The following is a 22,126-nucleotide window of genomic DNA, read 5'->3' on the forward strand; positions in this document are numbered from 1 at the left end:
CATCTGTGGAGCAATTAGAACTGAGCAATCTAAAACCAGCTAAAAAAGAATCATGGCTATTTTCATTGCTTACTGTTGTGATGCTCCCCGAACCAGTAAATTATTTCAACAGCTGAGGCTAGTGGTATCCAAACTGGGTTGCATGCAGTCTGGGAGGTATGCAAGACAATCCACTGGCACATAGGAAGAAAATATTAGAACTTTAGAAGCAGATGTGTATAATTTATAGATAAATAAATATACACATACTGGAGGTGCATGTTCACAAATGTTTTACTGCTAGGGGTGCACATCCAATATGTTTGGAGATCACTGGTCTAGACTATCATTTTGTTTGAGACAGTCTGCCAGCATGGCTGGGCACTCTTAAGTAGGTAGCTTAGGCAATAGCAGTGCACTGGTAATGATGGCACTATATTACAAAACTCTAATTATCTGTAACTTCAATGTATTATAGTGTAATAACATGAGAATGTATGTCCTGGAGGCTGAGGACATATCTACTACAGCCTGCTAGTTCAAAACAGCTGTATACTTTTGACAGCTGCCTGCTTCCCAGACTTTGGTTCACATCACAAAGTAGACTTTAAATATATGAACTGGAATCCTTTCAGATTAAACTGATTTGGAAAATGAACTTCAGCAGCATACGTAATCCACTCCAGTTGCTAAAAGACACACAGTTCATAGAATCATACTAGAAGTTGTTTCAAATGAGACATACTGAAGAACATCCAATATAGATATTGACTTCCCAGCAGCAAATGCTTTACTCTATAGATAAGAGTTGCATCCATTTGTAGGAAATGATAACACAGACATGGCCCAAGATAAATGTTCAGTTCTTGGCAGCAGGGATTTGATGGCTAGGGCTAAGGAAAGCATTGTAAACTATATCTCCACATTTTTTGCTCTGATTTTGTTTAGCTAAAAGAAATCAATTTGTGTAAGCCTAGCAGATCAGTAAAGCCAACCTTCCAACTCTGTTGTAGTCAGAGATGAGATGAGGCACTTACCTAGCATACTCAATAACAAAGAGAACTCACTTAAAACTTTCCATTTTATGTTTGTTCTCAAATATAGCTTCATCTGTACGAAATCTCATCTGAATACGTTTTTTGCATCTGACAATAACAGCATCTGAGCAAACAAAATGCCTCTAGCCACATGGTTCACCACATCTGGTTTATACTATAGAGTCAATTTTATCCAACTCCTTTATGAAATTTTCAAGAAGGAAGTTTAAATTTTTCCTTCTCTTTTTTAGACAGTGGATTAGACATGATAGGGTAAATAATGGCAAATAGGATTAGGGTACCACAAAGATTTTAATCATCAGAGATGCTTTATTAGGTGTAAACATATTCAAATATTAAGCATCACTATCTTAATATAGATTACAGGTTTGCATATCACAGGGAGGCATCTTTAATGTCTTCCTAACATATTTTCCCAATCAAGCCATTAAAACATAACATAAAAAAGAACCCAGACAGAAAGCATTCTCTGAAAGCAAAATAAATTATCTGAATTATCTGTAGTCTATCAGCTATAAGTCTTTTTTTCAGAAAAATGCAATCAGTTGAACCAGTTTCTCAAGAAGAAATGACTGCTGTGTTATGATGAAATAAGGTTTCAACTTCAGCAATTTTAGGTAAAACCTTTCTGTTATTAAGAATTCCATTCTTTATTCCCTAAAATAAGTAAATTATCAACCAATAGAATACATACAGTCAAAACTTGAATGTCTGCTTTCAGTCTTACAATTTGCATAAATCAAGCATGAGAGGTTACTTAAAATTTGCAATCAATCTAGAAAAGAGCTGAAATGCAACTTCTTGTGACATTTGTGAACATTTTAGTTTCACTGTCTATATCCATTCTTCAAATGCAAGTAGTGCTATCAATTAGATCATTCATGTAATTTGATGCTAAATCATTTTAGCCCTACTGTGCCATTGCTGCGACTAAGGGATCAGACTTTCAGACACCACTGTATACGGTGGGACACAAGAGGCTCACGGGTAACAGGTAAGGTCTTATGTTCTGATCTCTGTTCCTTTCCTAATAATTCACTTTTTCTTCCCAGTTGCTCCTGAACACTGATCTAATAGTAAGCACACTAGCACAATTCTCAGACCTCATTCTTTGATTGCAATAGTCCAAGCAACACCTGCTGTTTTATATGCAAACTTTGGATGTTTCACACCTCCTACACACATCACAACATTGAATTCCTTTTAATTGCATTAGATATTTTACCATTCAGTCATTGAATATTTCAATGTACGTAATTACACTCAATTTCTCCACATCTAATAACTTCCCTAATTCGCTATGAGATCACCTGTAAACAGCTGTAGAACATGAAAGTTCTTAATAATAAACAATTCTTCTCCTTTTCTTCATATATTTATACATATATGAACACACACGTATACACACACACTAGCAAAACTCATCTCTTTAGGCAGTCCCAAAAAGAAATAATTTAATAGAAAATTAGTTACTGCAGAGAAAAGATCGTGCCTTAGATCTCCCTTAGACTCATTCAAACCCCTAACCAACTACAATATAACCAGTTGTGATACGACAGCGTTACATTTCTTTGATAGATCTATAAAACAGAGTTACCAGAAATACATTCTTACAGGGCAAATATAAGGAAACAAAAGGTAATGTAACAGACCACATGAGAAATGACAAAGGCTTTTAAGTAAGGTTGTTTTACTTGCCAAAAGCAATGTGGTGTTTAATGAAGCTAATCCATGTTTTCTCATCTCATTCAGGCTAAGTGAGATCCTACTTAAGAACTGGTGTTTCCAGTTAGAATGGAAGCTACATAAAGCATTGCCCACTACACTGGATCTTACAAGAGGAACAAGAAAATGCCTCAAAACCTAACTAGGTTTCAGGTGATAAGTGATACAGAAATATGTATATAGCAAAAACTGAAAATGAAAGAAAGCCAGGAGGAAATTCAGAGAAAGTTGGTTACTATGGTCACAGAGAGAAGCAAAGATTTCTTTTTTAATTTAAGCTTGCTGAAAAATAAGAAGAGATTTGTGAACAAGAATATCACTTCTTGCTGTTTGTTTCCCATTTCTAATGTTTGTTTCTAAGGAATTTTTAATAGGCAAACAGAACCATAGCAATGAATCATCCGAGGAACATTAATCTCTTCTCTTAGGGGCAACAGTACTGAGAATGCATAAGTTTTGACTAACCAGAAAGGCTTGAAATATCAGTAGTATCCTGACTTGTCTAGTAGATTAAGTTTCAGCTATTTTCTTTTTCATCCTAGAGATGCTTCTCTCACTACAGAACTGAAGAACTGTTTTGCTTGCTTTGGAAATTAAGCAATAATATTGCTAAAATGATGATGTGTCATTTCAACTTTATGTCTGGAGCCATGAGTTCTCCAAGGAGAGCCACTTAAATGAAAAATGAGGACAGAGGAAAACAAGAGGTAATCCCTATCTTCATGTGGAAAATTAGTGAGTACACTTAATATACCACAGTCCAGAGCACTAGGCACTGGGAGTCCTTGCCAGAAAAGCAGATGAGTGCTTAATACGCACTTTAGTCACAACAGTGATCAGAGTTCAATCACTAAGATATGTAAAGAAATTTGGGCCACCCCTAAACACCTGCTATCTCTTCCAAACTTCCAAATAACATTAAAAAAAAAAAGTTGTCCATCCTCTTCAGCACTAGATGCCAAAAGGAATGGATGCTTAACTTCCCCCATTTGCTGGGTTTACATCTTGTAACTCTCTCAGGTATACAGTAAGGTAGAGGGGAAAAATAAAATATGTCAGTAATAGTGGTAGTGGCAGCAATTCCATGAGCATAAAAGAAATCAGGAACATCCACAAGGGCAGAGCTGAAACCTTTTGTGCTACAGTAAGCACCAGCAAGAAAAAGAGCCCAACCCTGCCACAATAGAAGAGGTATTCTAAGGAAACACTCGTATTTCACTGGAGTAAGGATGTGCCTGGACATTAGTTCCAGCAGCCCAGCCAAACCTGGCACTAAAAGTCCAGATTCCAGTGTAACACAGGACAACAAAAAGATACTTGCTGACAAATTGCTACTTATTTTTTCCACACATTGATGAACATGAAAATGCTTTGAGGCATCATGGCCAGTGTCTCCTGGCTACACGCAGAGGTTGTGTAAGTTTCATCAGCTACTCCTATCAGCATAAAAGGTTCTAGCGTAAAATATTATGTAGGTATGTGATGTCACAGGGTCTACAAAGCAGAAGATCTCAGAGAATGCCATTGGATAGGCTGATTTTATTTGTAATCATTTAAATTTTTTTTTAATTTTTTTTTTAAATTAGAGTCCACCCTTTCTCGGAAATGCAGCTGGCACTAACACTGAATCAGCTTTCTTCATAAGTTCATTAGTACGATCATGTGGGAAAGCTAAAACCTCACGAATTCATAGGTCATCTAAAGTAACTGGCCTTTAAGAATTAAACTTTTCATATATTAGACTACCAAGGGAACATGCTTCTAAGGAAGAAAGAGAATTATCCTATCATTACTTTGGGAAAAGGGCTTTGAATATAGCCTTTAAGATGTCACGCATATATGCTTTCATTTGAAGACCACCTACAGAAAAATTGCAGGTGTTCTCTGATGAGTATAAAGCTTTTTTCCCTGCGTGAAAGGATGGACAAATGGACTAAAAATTCTGATCTTTGTCCATAAGTACTTTACATCCAAATTTACAACCAATACTAAAAAATATTTCCAAAAAAAGATTACTCAGAATTTACCACCAGAACTAACAGTCTAATCTTGTACTCTACACTGAAATATCTGTCTCGGAGCTCAAGTATTACAAGAATGAAATCCAATCCAACATTTCTATGTTCTAGAAGAGTTTTTAGGGGAGGAACCTGTGATGGTTATCTTTGTGTGATTATCTGTTGAGAGCTCTCACTTTGTGAACCTAAGTGTCTGTGACACAAAAACAGGGAATCTAAGTTGCATCATGCTCAATGATGCCAGACTGATGTAGACGCTGAGAAACTGTGATGGCAATTGGTTCCACTTAATTCTTTCCAACCTTGATAAAGGTGCATGAGGGTGGCTAGGGTACACACTATCTGTTCTGTCATAAATACTCCTAATTCATATGTCTCTATCTATCCCAGTCATTACACAATTTTGCTAACTAGGAAGCGCAGCTTGATTTTACCCAACACTGACCAAATACTCATTCACAGAAATATGCACACACATATACAGACAATATTCTATATTCATAAATGATATATGAGCCCACAGTACAAATATACACATAGTAAAATCATTTATATAGACTCAAATGCAAGGATAAATATATTCTGAGCACTCTAGAATAGAAACATTGTAAACATACTAAAATTTACTGAGTATTACAGTGTAGACAAGTAAACTCATATATATATACACACACAGACGCACATTCATTATACAGGTTGTTTTTGAAATTACTAATACATTTAGAAACATACATATTTTCTTAAACTTCTCTGAACACATTTCTTCTGACAGGTATACTAAGGCTTACAGAGTTTTTCCTTTTCCCAAACTGAGAGAGACAATCTCTTTTTACAACAATATCCTACCTAAGAAGTAATTACATGCATCAATGAAATCAGTAAATCTGTACTCATTTTCCTCATAAGCTATTTTGAGCCGTAAAAGAGGTTAATCTACCGCATTTTCTAGAATATACGGAAATGCTGTCAAAATTACTTATTTATTTGTCACAATAATTATTGCTCTCTGCCTAATAAAGTATCCTCCTTTGCCATTTTAAGCAAGCAGTTTATTTTGTGAGATCGGAAAACATGATTATTCAAACTCCTTGAATTAAATTCAGCAACCTGTCAAGATAAATCATATAATAAAAACAGAGCTATTCTTCTTGCATATTCTACCAAATTAAAACTCTTAATATTTCATGTTTAAATAGGGAAGGACAGTTCTGAGACAAAATAACTCTGAACTATTGTGCATGGAAGAAGATTACATAATCTCTAAATGTAACATTCCAGTGTTCTCACTTGATTTGTCTTTTATTACTTCTCCTTTTTCCACTCTAGTCTGCTTGGAGAATGTTTCTGAAGTTAAGACTCCCCTGTCTTCACTGCAAGGATGGTCAGTCTCCCCGTTTGGCAGCTGTTATTCAAAATATGCACAGAAACACTCTTCCATTTCAATATAAATTTGTCTATTATACTCACTGCTAGTGTGTCACAGCATCTTCCAGCCATGCCATTTTTCATATGAATAATATCTACTGTATCACAGTTTGAGAAGTTCAATCACATGAGGTATGATGGAGTGGCTGACTTCTGTCACAACTAAAAAAACATTACCTGAACAAGACAAGACAGCTCCCACAAACAAGTAATGCAAGTGTTTTTTTTTTTTTCCAATCAGGTCTGATTTAGAACGATACAATCTTCCCTTCACACTTACATGCTGGTTTAACAGAAATCAATGATGAAAGGTCTTAACCCCTTTGCTGTTCTCTAGATTTTCAGGCTGGTGTTTCATTTAAACACCAGCTAAGTGAGAAAGACGAAAAATCAGAAGAGACCTCCTTCCTTAGCAGACTGTTGGAAAAAACACAAACCTTTTACTAACAAGCATACCTAATTCAGTAAGTTCCTAAAAATATATTTCTTATTTCCTAGCTCTCCATTTTTCTTCATTAACTGAACTCAGTTTGCACAATGAAGCCAGAAAGCAACAAGAACCTTCAGCATCAAGAAATCCAAATCTATTGTCCATTTTTTATAAATGAAAGGACGAAGTCTGTGGTTTAAGATTTTTCTCATTTTTGTTTTTATAGTTTTGGTACAGTTCTCTGTATGACAGGAAAATATTAATCAACTTCAGTAAGTTTTGTAAACCTTCTTTCTTCTCTTCTACTCCCAACTCTAAATGTCAGATCTAAACTCATAAGTAATCTTCCTCTTCGTAATTTAGAATAGGGGAGCTCATTAACCTTGGAGGTGGAAAATACATGTTGACTTTGATCATGGAGTGATGGCTATGATTTTGAAGCAGCTACACTGCATTTGCTTATATTGGGTTTGATGTTAACTGACTAAGAATAAACCCTCACAACCCTACACACCATGAAGTCATACCCAGATCAAACAATTATGCAACCACTTCCATTTATTGTATTTTACACTACTGAATCTCTTTGCACAGCTGAAAACAAATACATGAAAAGCATAATGGAATAATAATGAACAAGAAATAGATCAGAATAACTGAGTGCCAATTGAAAGGAAAAAAGCACCAGTTACAGAAAGCATGTTAACAGATTTAGGCCAAATTCCCACATAGCACTCCACTGAGGAACTGATACAATTTGCTGAAGTGGACTCAGTTAAAATGAATTTTATAATAATGAACATTGCATTGAATGTAAACTCCATTGCACTGAACATAAATTTATTGTTGTCACCCTTCTAAATCAAAGAGCTTTTGATGATTCTGAGTACCAAAGATTTCATTCTATCCTCTTTAAGGTACAAATAATACTGAAAGAACTGGTCATGTTTTTGATCTCAGAAGCAACAGAAGTCTAAATATTCATTTATTTATTTATTGTAATGTTAATGTTCCCAATAGTCCTGCACCTGTCTTCAGGTATCTAAACACATATGCACGGAATTACACAAATTTCTGGCATCAACTCTGCCGAAGCCCACTTAAGATGAGGGTAAGATACACTTCTAAAAATAAGGAAAATTCTATTTTAGATGCTTAAATATGGATCTAAGAATTTTACTATAGACATCATTTCTATTGTTCTTTTTTATTTTATTCTGTGACAATAGATTAAAATTGAGTGGATGATAAAATGTTCCAGCAGTGTAAATATATTCATCGATTAGTAAAGTGGAAGGAAACTATTATTAATCATAATCTATTACTAAACAATTTTAAGTTTTTTATGTACAATTTTTAATGTTTTGGATGTATAAAGAAATATCAAGATTAATACTTACTGAAAATATATTTTACCAATTAAAAGAGAGACTATAAATGTCTGGAAAGAACAAGTGTTCAATTTTATTTAAATTTTTAAGTTACTTTTTTTTTCAGATAAGCAATATTTATAACCATTCTTGTTTTCTGTCTTCAGATTTTGTCAAACAGGATAGTAAAGGCAGGCTATGAACTCTTTTCAAATGCATTTCAAAGCAATAAATAACATGGCTTTTTAATGCAACATTTCTGTAATTCTCCAAGTAAAAAAATTTAGTGTTGAAAGGCAGTAATACTGTACCTTGATTTCTTCTATTTCATCTGGCACTATCTTGTATGCAGATATAGTCCCACCCAACCTGCAATTGAGAGAAGAAAATATCCTCAGAATCAGCAACACAAAACACAGCATGTTAACAATGTCATGACTCACTCCAAAACACAAAAAATACCACCTATCAATTCAGAGGTAAAACCCACCCATCCCCAAAACAACAGCAAAAAAAAAAAAAAAAAAAAAAAGAGCTAAACCAACACCCCACCTTTCTTCTTCATGTCATTAAAATAATCAGTCAGATATAAAGTGTCCTTCACTAAGCTGAAAGGTAAGAAATAGGTCAACCAAGCAGAACTACCACTGACGGGATGTTATAATGTACATTAACTGACACCAATCATCATATTTCTTTCCTAAATTGTATGGAAGAGTTTAAATTTTTTAGGCCTGACACGCTCTGTGGTCAGTATTTTACTAAACTGTTAGTGAACCTTATGTATGTACAAATGCAATTCTAGAAACTGAAATTTTCTGACTGTACAAACCTCAAAAATCTACAGTTTCCATGGCTTTGTGTTCACGATTACTAATTAAAAAGTGAAATGGCTAGCACTGATACAAAAAAAAACAGGGTTTCTTTTGGTTCCACATTCAATTTAATGAAAAGCTATGATAAAAAGTAGGTTTTTTGTCTGCATTCTGCAAAAGCTTATGGTAAAAAATCACCCAGACACTGAGGAAGAATAAAGACCATGTAGTACACATGGTGGTTAATACATGGTGGTTTGGTGGTTACTATTGTATTTTCCCCAGAGACATGCAAACATGGCTTCTTTTCTTTTATGAAGCAGCGTCACTGATAGTGACAATTCAGACCTAAAAATATAACAGCATTAATGACCTTCCTGCTGGCTCTGCACAGCAACACTAGTCATTTCCTGGGTCCTACAGAAATGGAAATCACATAAGAAAATATTTATTGTAAAGCAGAAGACAGGCATCAAATATGTATTTCTATGTGTATCCTCATGTTATGAGATTTTTCCTTACAATTGTCAGCATTTCTACACAGATGTGTTTCCTTATATTCCATCTTGAAATTGTTATACACATTGCTTACTCAATCTCAAAAGGGAAACAAAGAGTAACAGAGAAAATACATTAAGATTTTCCCTGTAAATCCAGCCTATCCATATCTCTACAGGCACTCTCAGAAATGAACAGTTTGAAGGCTTCAAGCAGAAGAGGAAGTCTGCATAGGAAAAAGTCAGTTCTAAAGTTCATCAGTGCTCCAAATACAACAGCTATGATTACCAAGATAGAGAGAAGATCCAGACACTACAGCATTCAAATTTATCGTGGACAGTCAGACAGTGTAGTTTTTCCTATGTCCTCTGCAACTTGCTCTGCTGCACATCTTCAGTGCAGCTGAACACTGGAGAGAATCAAGAGGATTTTTTTTTTTGCCACTGCAAGTACAAATGAGAGGTTTTACTCTTAACTGCATCTGATCTTTGTTCAAAGGTCATTGACAGGGATAGCTGTAAAAACAATTGCTTTCAACACCATGACAAAGGCTTCCTTTAACACCATGACAAGGAATGGCTCAGTGTCATGAACACGAGTTGCACTTGACCAGATCTATCGCTACTGGCATGTGGCCTGTAAGAACACATTTCTTTAATTGTTTCCGATCCATTCCTGTCTAAACTACCCAAGTATTAACTTCTACATCTTTGCATCTCCTAGCAGAAGGAAAGGACAGAAACTCTACCAGCAGGAAATCGTTTACTGGCCACCCTTGGCATAACATCAGAAAGAAAAAAAAAAACTAAATGAAAGTAATAATTGACTCAGTAAATTTATCTAGCTTGCTTAAACCATTAATGAGCATCATTTTCTGCAAATATTTCTGCAAAGTTTGTGCCGAGAATTTACTATTCTCTAAAACTTGCCAAGTAGTGATCCAAATGGTGGCACATTTTAAAGTAGTTGTTGTACATTAGTGAATTGGATATTTTCCATTCACACAAAATAGCAAAATGCAACGACATTCAAAATGTTAGTTATCACAATTTCATAGCTTTGAAAATGAAAACTACATTAAAAGATATGCTACTGTTTAAATAGTCTTGCATCTTTAGCTCCAACTCTCCATATCTAAATACATTTTCAATCTTACAACTGTATCTTTAGCTTAGAAATCCAGACTACGTAATTAAATAATACCAAATTTGAAACTGAAAAAGAACAGGCACATAAATATACAATTCTATAAATGTTTCAGAGTCTACAATCTTTTCTTCATTTCAGAACATAAGATTTCCCTTCAGTTATAATTACTGGAAGAGAGTTCTAGTATTGCCATGGAAATGTGGTAACACAGAGGACATAATAAAGACATTTGCCTTTGTGTACAAAATTAGGCTGTGAGTTTCACAAAAGTTTAAAGGTAGCACACACATCAGCAGGATCCATTTAACACAGCCTGAACTCTTTTATTGGTTGTAGTTACTATATGTCTGAGGCACAGAATTGTTTTTACTATGCAATTAAGTATCTATGAGAAAAAAATGATTTAAACTGTGTAATTGGCAGCCTGTGAGTACTTTAACAGTAACAGACAAATTTTTCAAGTCTGCTTTTTCTGGCAAAATGTCTTGATAAGTTTTGATTTCAGAAACAAAATATTACACCATATAATTCCATCATCAAATGAGTCTGTTAGAAGCAGAAGTAATTCTGAAACATGTTGCATACTCTTCACCTAAAAGTCATAAATCCCAGTTTATTCCAGCCTCATGTTAAAAAGTCTGAAAACAAATTTTAAATTGCTTAGTTTTGTGTTACCATATCATTATTATAAACATTTCACAATCAGATCACAGAATTGCAAGGGTTGGAAGGGACCTCAAGAGATTATCAAGTCCAACCCCTCTGCAAAAGCAATAAGATTGCACAGGTAGGCCTCCAGATGGGTCTCAAATATCTCCGTGGAAGGATAAGCCCATAGTGTCAGACATATACGTTAAAAAGTTACCGAGAGAAACAAAAACATTGGGATGAATCTTAAGAAAGAACAGTAAAATCAATACAAATTTGAAATTCAATGCATTAATCAGCATGTCCAACCTAAGGAAAATGTCAGATTTCAAAGATTTTTCTGAATTACACTTAAGTGTCACTATTAATTGCAACCCGTCTTGAAGTTTGCATGTTATTTTGCAAATCCCCAACTTGAACACTAACACTTTAAAGAACAGAGGTCAGACAGGAGATTTCAGCTATGTAAGGTACCTACAGAATGAATGATACACAATGGTGTACAACGGCAAAGTACGAGCACTTGGCAATCATTTTTTTCATTTTCTTGAGAGCAATCTCTCTTGCAGATTGATTTTGTTCACAGACTATTAAAACATTTTACATTAACTTCTTTTGATTTGAGTATTTCAAGAAGCAATTACACTGCAATCAGAAAAGCAAAGGATCTGCTAGCAAGAGCACACATTCACTACAGTACATTTTGTACACCAGAATATAACACAGCATAGCACATGTTAGAAGGCCCAGAATTCAGTTTAACAGGGATCCATTTCTCATGCAGATTCACTCTTCATCTTCCACAGTCTGCTTTTATTATTACGATTTTCTCGAGCTCAACAATGTAACAGCCAGCATCCTAGAGCACAAATGGCATTTTCTCTACGAATGAATACACAACAAACCAAGAGCAAAGCTAAATATACAACCAGCTACTTTCATCAAGCTGAAGAAGTAGCCATCTGTAGAGACCTAATGCTCTGTCTCTTCCACACTGAAACATTCTCTCACTATAGCAAGCCACATTATTTAACAGTGAAATTATTTCAAACACTAGTTAGCTCTAGTTTATTTGTGTGTGTATACAACAGATAATCTCTGATAATTTCCACAATTTATATTCATGACTACCTCATCGGGTTTGTATCATACTCTGTGTGCAAGTTAACACAGACACTCCAATTGCCTAATCCCTTTGCAGAAGAGAAATGAAATTATTCCCACATATAGTCGTTAGAACTGACACAAGAAAAAAAAAGAACCACACCTTATACTGGGCAAAACTAGCAGAGGTCTTTGAGAGGAGAATCCAAAAAGATTACACAGAAATTCCATGGAAATCATTAGGAAATACGAAATCTCACATTACTGTTGGTGAAAGCATACATACCACCTTTTTGTCTATTTTAGAGAAGCTTTTAGAAAAAAAAAAGTGCATCTCAGGATGAAATGTAACGCATAGACTATAGGAGGAAGTTCATAACAAGGATTTAAAAGAATGTTCAAAGAAGAGTTGCAGGAGCAACCTCATAAATTAGGAAAATACAGGAAATATACTGAAATAAGTTCAACACAGTTGCATTGGAGCAGATGGAAGCTTTACTATTTCACAAATAAAATCATAATATCACTGAAGAGGGAAGACTTGAATTTCATCCAACTTAAGGAAAGTTAAAAACAAGGAGGAATTGTGCTCAAATGGAGGCGAGAAACAACGAACCACAGCCCAAATATACCATTAGTAAATCAGAAAAGAATTCAAGATAACAAAGCTTAATGAAAAATAAAACATAACTCTGTTAGTAAGGATAATTTATTCTGGATATAACATTATAACAGTCACAAACTTATTTTCCATTATAGTTCCAAGTTGAACTTTGGACTGGTTTGCCCTGTTGCTCCTTTGTCTATGCATGTGCAGGTGGATGCATTACGTTGTCACTGCATAACTACAGCATGCTTGTGAAAAGACACTTGTGAACCTGCATGTAACCAATTCTGTTAAGCTTTTATAATCTCAGTGTTGACCAAAGATAAGAACATGCTCTTAATGCACTGTTCCACATCCAGTGACTGCCATAAGAAGCTGAGTTATTGACTCTAACTTAATAAATGACTCATGCTGAATGCAGTGAAGTCAGTTTTCTAAAAATATCAATACAGCCAGCTTGGCTGCTGTCATTTGCTGAAGTTCTCCAATGCCACTTTAATTACCATTAATCTTTCTTCAGATAGATTACTCTAAGTGATATCAAGCTGTCACTAAACCTCCCAGTGAAACTCTGCTTCCTCTAAAAAGGAAAGCAAAACTCAGAAACTTCTGCTCAATTTTTTTCTAGATCCATCTCGTAAATATATTTATTATCTACCATCAGGATCTTTTGATTGATTTATAGACCAAGCAGAACAGCCGCAGGAGAATATGCTTGTGAGCAGACCAAACAACTGGGAGCTTAACTGCCTATAGCTAATTCGGAAGGCATGGTCAAGTTATCCCAGACTACAGAATGAATGCATATGCATACACACTTCTACTCCTGCCAGAGCAGACTGACCAGGACAGCATTTGAAGCCGATCCAATTGGGCCAGCGTAGTGGTGACCCACGAGACATCAGCAAATCATGGCACACCTACAGATCCAGCTCCATGGAGCGTCCCAGGGAAAGGCAGCAGAATTTGAAGTCATAAGCTCAGTATGAGTACACATTAGAGCACACACAGAGGTACTTTAATTGATACTGGTTTCTACTGACCTTTCAGAAATTGTTAAAGTGCCCTTAGAGGAGCCAGTAAGAAGGCATACTATTTTGGGGTTACCTCCTACACAAGAGAACACTGGCAGCTAGAGAAAGCCACACTAGAGCTCACATCGCTGGCTGTGTGCCAGTGATGAACTGCACAAATAAGCGTGCAAAGTGCTTTTTGAAAACAGTTTTGCTTATTTCAAGGTGTATATGGGGAAATATATGTTGAAGATACAGCATGTTTAATCTTTTTGAAAAATGGATCCAATAATTAGATCCATGTAAACCTAATTTTAACTTTTTTTTTTTCCCCTATCAGGCTGTCTTCAGCGTACTGAACTCAAAAACTTCAAAGAAATAACATGACTGCAGACATGCACTCTTTCAGTAACTGGTTTAGCTCAGCATATGGGGCACACCTACACACCACTGGTTTTGGGTGTTATTGTGGCCAGCCTAAACACTGATCTGTAGATTACTCCCTCTTCAACTTGCTTATCAGATTATCTGCTGCCTAACAAAGTCACACAAGGCACAAAAGAGGAATCTCCAAGAAGTTTAGGTTTGCAAGCACTGACCCCCAAAAGAAACAAAATAGATGAGGCGAATGGATGCACCACCATTTCAGTATTTGATTGTGGGTTGTTTTTCTGTTGTTTTTTTTTTTACCGTCAGGATGAAGAGATATACTGAGGAAAAGTAAGAGAAAATGCTGAACCTTCCATGAGACACAAAAATAATTTAACTGTTGACTTTCACTAAACAAATTTATTAACAACTTTTCACAACTCTTACCATTTATATTGGCATACTTCACAGCAAGAGATGAGGTATATATATGGCAAACATTTTAAGATCTTTGAAGAGAATGAAATTAAATATAAAGAATATGGATATCTCTAAATTAAAAATTATTTTAAGACTTTAAAAGCATTTAACTTTGTCAGACAAAGCAGCATTCAGAACAGTACATGGAAAATTTGCATAAGGCAACATCTGGAAACGTGCATTCTAGAATAAAACTGAGCAATTAATCTCCTGTAGATACTATGGGATCACTATATTATGCTGTGTAATAGTGCAGTTAACACCAGATTACAAGAGAGAGAGGCACTGCATCTGGAATGGGCTAAGAATGAAATACCACAGACTAATTCTGCATGCTCAATTTTCATTATAGGTAATGAAATCTGACTTTAAAGTCTCCCAGAATGTGAGTAGAATCTGAAAATGGTCTTTTCATGTAGGCCAGCAGTAAAAAGGCCACTCTTCTGCTGGATGCATGCTTGTTTATTGCACAGAAGAATGACTGTACTATGCTCCATCTGATTGGTAATCTAACTATGGAAATCATACATTAAATCAAACAGACAGAAATGTCAGCTAGATTTAAGTAAAAATGTGTTCACTGACTTTGAAAGCTCCCACCGGGGCATCAGATGCTTGACCAGCCAGCTCATTAAACAACATGAGAGAGATCTAAAATTTCCTCAGAGAAAAATATGCAAAAGCAGACAAAAATCATTATCACAAAAACAGCCATATTCTCACCACTTAGACAAAGAAATATGTATTTAACACTCATGGTGGGATTTAGCTGGTAGACTAAGGACTTTGAAAACACTGTATGAAGTATTTATAGTAAGGGCAAAGAAAATAATTACATTTGATCTTACTTTTTCCTATAGGAAATAATGTGATACAGCAAAGCAGGTATTCCTCTAGCAAGTACATACCTAGGAGAGATACACAGCATTTGCATATAGATTGCTAGCATTTGCCTGTCATGAAATCCTCCTGTACCTCAACCGAAAGCAAATTTTTTGGGTGCCTGAGAGTCATCTTTCTCTTCTCATGGAAGGCACTGCAAATTAAAGGATTTAGGCTATATGATAAGGAAATGAAAGATTCCACTAGTAAATTACCATAACAGCTTGCAGAAGCCTAAGCAGAAGGATAAAGCTATTTTTGCAGACAATCATTTTAGCAGAGTTCTTTTTGCTTGTGCCCAACTGTAAAAGGGAGACCATCTTAAACAAATACTAAGATTCCCCCTGGGAGGATAAATTGACCCACAACTAGCACAAATTGTAAGGCTTGATTTTTTACAAACTAGCACTGGCCACTTCTACAACAGATTTATTATCCATTAAGAAATGGATTTAAAAAATATGGCCCTCTCCAGCCTATGCCAAAATACCTTCATGTACCTGCATTTCTCACACCCCAGTATCTTCCTTTTCCTAACTTCAGTGTTTATCTTCCCTTCCTTTTGTTTTCCCTTAGACTGTCAGGCTAAAAAACTACTAGCACTAAGTCCAGGCACATATTTATGCCAAGGCTAATATATATTAAATGTTTGTTCTAAAAATAGACAAAGTTTGGCTGAGAACATATCTCAGAAGGTGGAACAGTGGAAATGCATGGACCCCTGATGTTAGAGAATAAGCTGGAATGAATTGCACATGATAGGCTGACAAGAGCAATCACGGCCCATTCTGTGATAAAGCAGGAAAGCATCCTGAAAAATTCTTTATTCCAAAAATTACCAATAATTACTAAAAGTGAGAGCAGAAAGATCCAAACTCAAGAAGAAAAAGAAAGCAGAGAATACATGGAAATGGTTTGATTATTCAAGATTCTACATCAAATGGGTTCTTCACAATTAAGTAAATCACAGAATTTATGGAAGACTGTCAGAAGTTTTAAATAATTTGTTTTACAAATAAAATCCTACAGTTTTGAAATCACACAAATGATACAGAAGTCTCAGAGACAGTAATTTTAATTAAATCAATTAAGGAAGGTCCAGAAGGAAAGCAAAATCACACCACTTGTTGTGTGCTTTCTCCTTTTTGTATCTTGGATTGTAATAAATTCATTGGAAATGAAAATTCATTCCCCTTTCCTTCTGTGACTAAGAACAGGACAAATAGTAGGCCTCAAAAACGTTAAGATGTGTAGATACAAAACACTGCTCTTACTCTTGAAGACAAAATACATTCTTCACCATATTTCACTTTCCCAAAACTCTAATATTAGTCACATTTCTCTCCACCACATTCCAGAGAATATAAAGCATAAATATAATCCAGTATACAATTAATAGCAGCTTTTTTTTTTTTAATGTCTGAATTTCTCTAGACAGTTAGATTTGGAGGCAGAATTTGCTGTCCTTTTTCTTTTCTTTTCTTTTCTAAACACCTTGGTGTAGATGCTCAGGTATTACCTCACGTGGCCTAAACAGTAGAACTAAACTGTGTTTGAAACGTTGACCCAGAAATAGAATTTTAGTGGATGCTCTCGGCTGGGGAATGTGGGAGGGAGAAAAAAAAAATCAACTCCTATTCAATCCATCCCTCCTCATACCTAGTGGAACTTTCTATAGACAAATAGAATTATTGGCAATACTGAAAGTGAGACCTCACTGTATGTCTAGCATAATTATCTCCTTTCCAGATGACGTAGTCATTTTTGAAGTCATCATCCATATTGTACAGCAGCTCAAAAAATATTTCTGTAAGATTCAAACTCAAGTTACTGAAAAATATTTTAAATATTAGGGTTTTCAGCATTCTTATTTTTGTTTTCTGAAGTTATCATTCCCTTATTTCTTTGCAACTGATCATTTAAATGCCAATAAAATGTTTCCAGATGAATATAAAAGCTACTTGTCTTAACTCATGTCACAGCTAATTACAACCCAGCTCTTTCAATATTCAGACACATGGCAGGAAGGGAAATGTGGATGTTGGACAATGTCAGAGGTGCGTGGATTTACAAATTTAGTTTGATTCAGGTACTAAAATAAAAAAAAATACAACTATTTCCAAATAACCTGCAAAAGCAAAATCCATTTGAATAAAGTGATGGTAAACTTCTCTTTACTTGTAGCTTTAACTCACCCTGTAAGTCATTATCAGCTACATCCTTCTGCCCTCTATTCTGTGAGACGTTCTTTTAAAAGTAAAAATGAAAGTTACACAAATTGATCCCTCCAGCTCCATTTTGCTGATGCCCCATTCTTCTTTATTACTATGCCTCTGCACGTATGATATTTAGAAAGAAGAGTAACCTGCCTCACAGAAATTGAAATTCATTTCTTCATTTTAAGATATGACTGCATAGTGATACTGAACAAATACGCACAATAGACACCATCATATTTCTTTGGGTGACAATGCCTGTAACAACCCTGATAACCTCAGCATGCCTCTTGGCCATCCCGAAGCTGAAGAACACAGAGGAGGAAGAGATTTGATATCTTTGTCAGTTCCAGCACCAGTACAGGTGAAGAGGAGTGAAAATAGAACTGTGGCATTTATATTTCTGTAAACTAAGTAACTTCCTTCAAGTCTAGTCATTTATATTCCATATCATCGAGCTGTGGTCAGTATGCCAGCAAAAGCGACAGGATATATCTTCCAAAGCAGAAATGTAGTCTGGAATTCCCTGCCACATGACACGATCTTTAAAAGCAGAAGTGACCTCCCAACGTTCAGCATGCTCATATTGATCTCACTTTTCCAGCTAATGATTACTTTCATAAATCTGCAGAATAGTCTTAAATGAAACTTATCCTGCCATACCACTGATGAGTACCACAGATAGCTTGGAGGCATTTGAAATACTATTAACTGGTATCACAGATTCACATAGAAAAACACTGAGATTTTGCTTCCTTGAATAACCACATATTACAAGACTAAGTACCTATTACTAAGCCAAGGACTAACACCACCAACACTAACATAGTTAATACTTAGCACAGTACTTCCAGAACCACGATGCAGGACCATTAAAGATGGTTAGGACAATTCAACTTACAACAAGATACTAAGAACAGTATGTATGTTTGGCCTTCACAGACATTCATATCCTAACATTGTTTTGTATACAGAGAAACCTGGGTTTTATGACTAGAATCCATTCAGACCACTGTAAGATGTTGTAATTTTCTTCCCACATCACTTTTTCCAATGATTTGTGAAAACTAAAAAAAACCCAACACAACAAATAGGCAGCATGGCTAGCAAGAAGAATAGAAACTGAGAAGCAGAACAGAGCATTGCTGAAAAATAGCTCAAGGGATGATTAGCAATTGGAGTAAAAGGCAAAATGACTCTATTCACAGGCCCCTGAGGAATTCATGCATATATACCACCTCTTCCCTCTCCTCTGGATTTTCAGATACCCCTTATGCTTTCTATCATCTTAACAAGTGAAATATTTCTGTTTTATAGAAACCTCTAGAAACTCTCAGACCAAACTGTAATTCATCTAAAGTATTCGCAAAGAACAGGAAGAAAGGAAACATCACTGTTGTTACCGGTCAGATGGCATTTCATAATTAATTATTTACACAAGTTTTGTAATTTAGACCAATATTAGAATACTGATATTTAAAGATGACTAGGCACCAACAGATCAGCAAAACCAAATAATGAATGTATTAATTTATGAATTAATGTATAAATTCGTTTTACTACACGGTGCTTACAGTTAGGTAGTAAATGAAAAATCTAACACTGCTCCTGCAGTTTTTAGTTAACACTCTACATTTTGCACACATCTATTACTGAATTTGTGACCTGAACAATATTAATTCTTTCCTTAAAACAATATAGCAACAGGTAAGATAAAATAAATCATGAAGAATAAATAGTAAGAGACAATGTTCTTTGCATGTAACAGTTTAAAGACACCACTACTCATAAATCCAACCATACTTTATACCTATCCTTAATTAAGGCCATTGTTAGCACCAGGAAATAGATATTTTTAACAACAGAGCCTTTACTGCACGTATTTTCTGTATTTAAAAAAGAAGCAATAATAGCAGTCATTTTTTTAATTCAAAGTAGCCCTTAATGCCTTTAGAAAGAATCTGAAAACACATGGCATTCCAAAAACTCTTACTTTTGAGCTATTACTGCAATTTCTATCTGTTTAAGGAATATTAGGTTCTTGTCTGCATGAAGCTTAACGTTTTTGTCTTTTTTTTTTCCAGAGGAAAAAATGTGTAGCTCAAGCAAAAACAATCAGGAAAAAATTACTTTTTGAAGCCAGAATAAATGTCTGTAGAAAATAATATTAGTTTAGAGATTTCTGTTTAGCTTCAATTTCTGAAAAAGCAGTATTTTTTTTTAATTTAAAGAGTAATTCTGACCTATGAAAAATAGTTACGAATGCAGGACCATGCTCTTCTCTCATTAATGAGCATAACGCTGCCACCAACAATCACTGTCCACTTTCAAATCACAGAGTAATAATTAGGTTGGAAGGAACCTCCGGAGATCATCTCAAAGCAGCTCCAGTGAGACTGATGTATCAGGGACTTGCCTCTTGAACATCAAGGCTAGAGGTTTCACAACCTCTCTGAGTTAACCGCTGTACTGTTTGACTAGCTTTATGGTTAAAAAAAAATGCAAAATTCCTTATATTTAGTCAGATTACCACATTCCAACTTGTTTCTGTTGACTCTTTGAGTATCCGTGAGAAGAGTCCAACTCCATATTGTTTAAATCCTCAGTCAGGCAGTTGCAGACAGAGAGAAAGACTCTTCAAAGCCTTCTCTTCTCCAGGCTGAACAAATTCAGTCATCCAGATCTGCTAGATGCACTCTCTCTAGCACATCCAGGATGAGCTGACTGCCCTACTGCTAGGTTTAACACCACTAACTCATGTTCAGCTTGTCCTAGAGCAATCCCATCTCATTTTTGGTAGAGCTGCTTCCTAATCCATACAGCCAGTACTCTATTTTTACATAGAGTTACTGAATCCCAGAGGCAAGACTTTGTGTGTGCTTCTGTTGATCTTCAGGAGGTTCCTGTCAGTACCTTTTCTCCTACTTCTGAATAGTAGCCTTGCTCTCTAGCACGCGGACCACTCCACCAATTTGGTGTCTCTCACAAAGCTGGTAAAGGTTGAATCTGCTCCATCAGCCAGGCCATTAAGGAATACATTAAAGAATACTGATGCCAGGACTGACCCCGTGTGACCCAGGACTCACCCTAGTGAGAGATGTCACTAATTGCTGGCTGCCAGCAAGCACAACAATAAGAGTGGCGCTCCACTGAGATTTCCAATCCCCTTATTCTCCAACAGATGCAAGAGGAACCTAGGTCCCTAAACATACTTAAAACTAGTTAATTTACTTCAAGATCCTCCATTTAACATTCTTTTCTACTATAATGTCTACTGAAAATAACTGACAATAATTAAGTTTTGGCAGTCTAAGATTGTTGTTTTCTACGCTAACATTCTATCACTGCTGGTTCGTTGTTTTTTTTTTTTTGTGATCTTCCACTTACTTAATCTATCTCTGTTTTCTTTTGTCTGACATTGTAAATTTTTTGTTTCAGCCACTGTTCTTGTGCTCTATAATTACACAGAGCTTATTACAGTCGTATTCTAATTTACAATTAGTGAACCGAGGAGCTATAACAATAAAAAACATATGAAATAATAGCATGTGTGACTCAGTATCTACGACTCCCAGATGGCGACTGGAACAAAAACAAAATGTTGAAAGTGGCAACAAAAAAGAACTCAAAAAATATAATTATCCTTTTGAACCTCAACTTTTAGGATAGGCCCCTCTAACCAAGTTGTCAAGGAATACTAATCCTTTGGAAGGATAAATGGTAGCAACAGTTACGCAAATTTCTTACAACCCCATTTTCTTACTTCTTATATATACATATATATATATTTCTTATAAATATAGGAAGTACACAGACTGCAACATTCGAAGCGCTAAGACCGAGATTACATATATTAACAGAACAACAGAACTCTCACTGTGTCAGGGCTCCAAAGGAAACTAGCTTATATTCAGGACAGAAAATGGAACATTCACTTGATAGGCTCTGGACTGAAACAGGATCTTTTATTGATGGTGTACTCCATACGACCCCTTTTAGGAAATTAAAATGTTCTTATAAGATTCAACTTTAAATACATCACAGAAGCAGGCAGAAACAGAAGTTCAGGAGAATGTCAAGTCTTACACGGGCAGGATATTAAAACTAAGCAAAATGATGATAATAATAGTATATCAGAAGTGTATCACGAATAAATTTAAGTGTAATAGACTTAGTTTTATTTTATATAAAAATAGCACACCGCAACACTTAAAGCATCAAAATAAACATGATGAAAAGATCGATTTTATTTTTTTTTAATCAAAAAAAGGCAGAAATCACATTAACAAAGCCACTGCAACACTATAAGGACTCCTCTACCCTTACTCTAATGCTATTAG

The 22,126-nt window shown here is 35.4% G+C and overlaps 1 protein-coding gene across 15 annotated transcripts in view; it reads right to left on the bottom strand.

Annotated features, from left to right (window-relative positions):
* Window positions 1-22,126, bottom strand: part of GPHN (gephyrin) — a 270,607-nt gene that overhangs the window by 151,799 nt on the left and 96,682 nt on the right. For all 15 annotated transcript variants that reach the window (XM_021401703.1, XM_021401702.1, XM_021401700.1 and 12 more), the window contains one exon: window positions 8,317-8,374. In XM_021401703.1, coding sequence (XP_021257378.1) covers window positions 8,317-8,374 — 58 coding nt within the window. Of the gene's footprint in view, window positions 1-8,316; window positions 8,375-22,126 lie in introns of those variants that run through there.

Source organism: Numida meleagris, chromosome 6 (genome assembly GCF_002078875.1).
Source record: "Numida meleagris isolate 19003 breed g44 Domestic line chromosome 6, NumMel1.0, whole genome shotgun sequence".
Lineage (NCBI taxonomy): Eukaryota > Metazoa > Chordata > Aves > Galliformes > Numididae > Numida > Numida meleagris.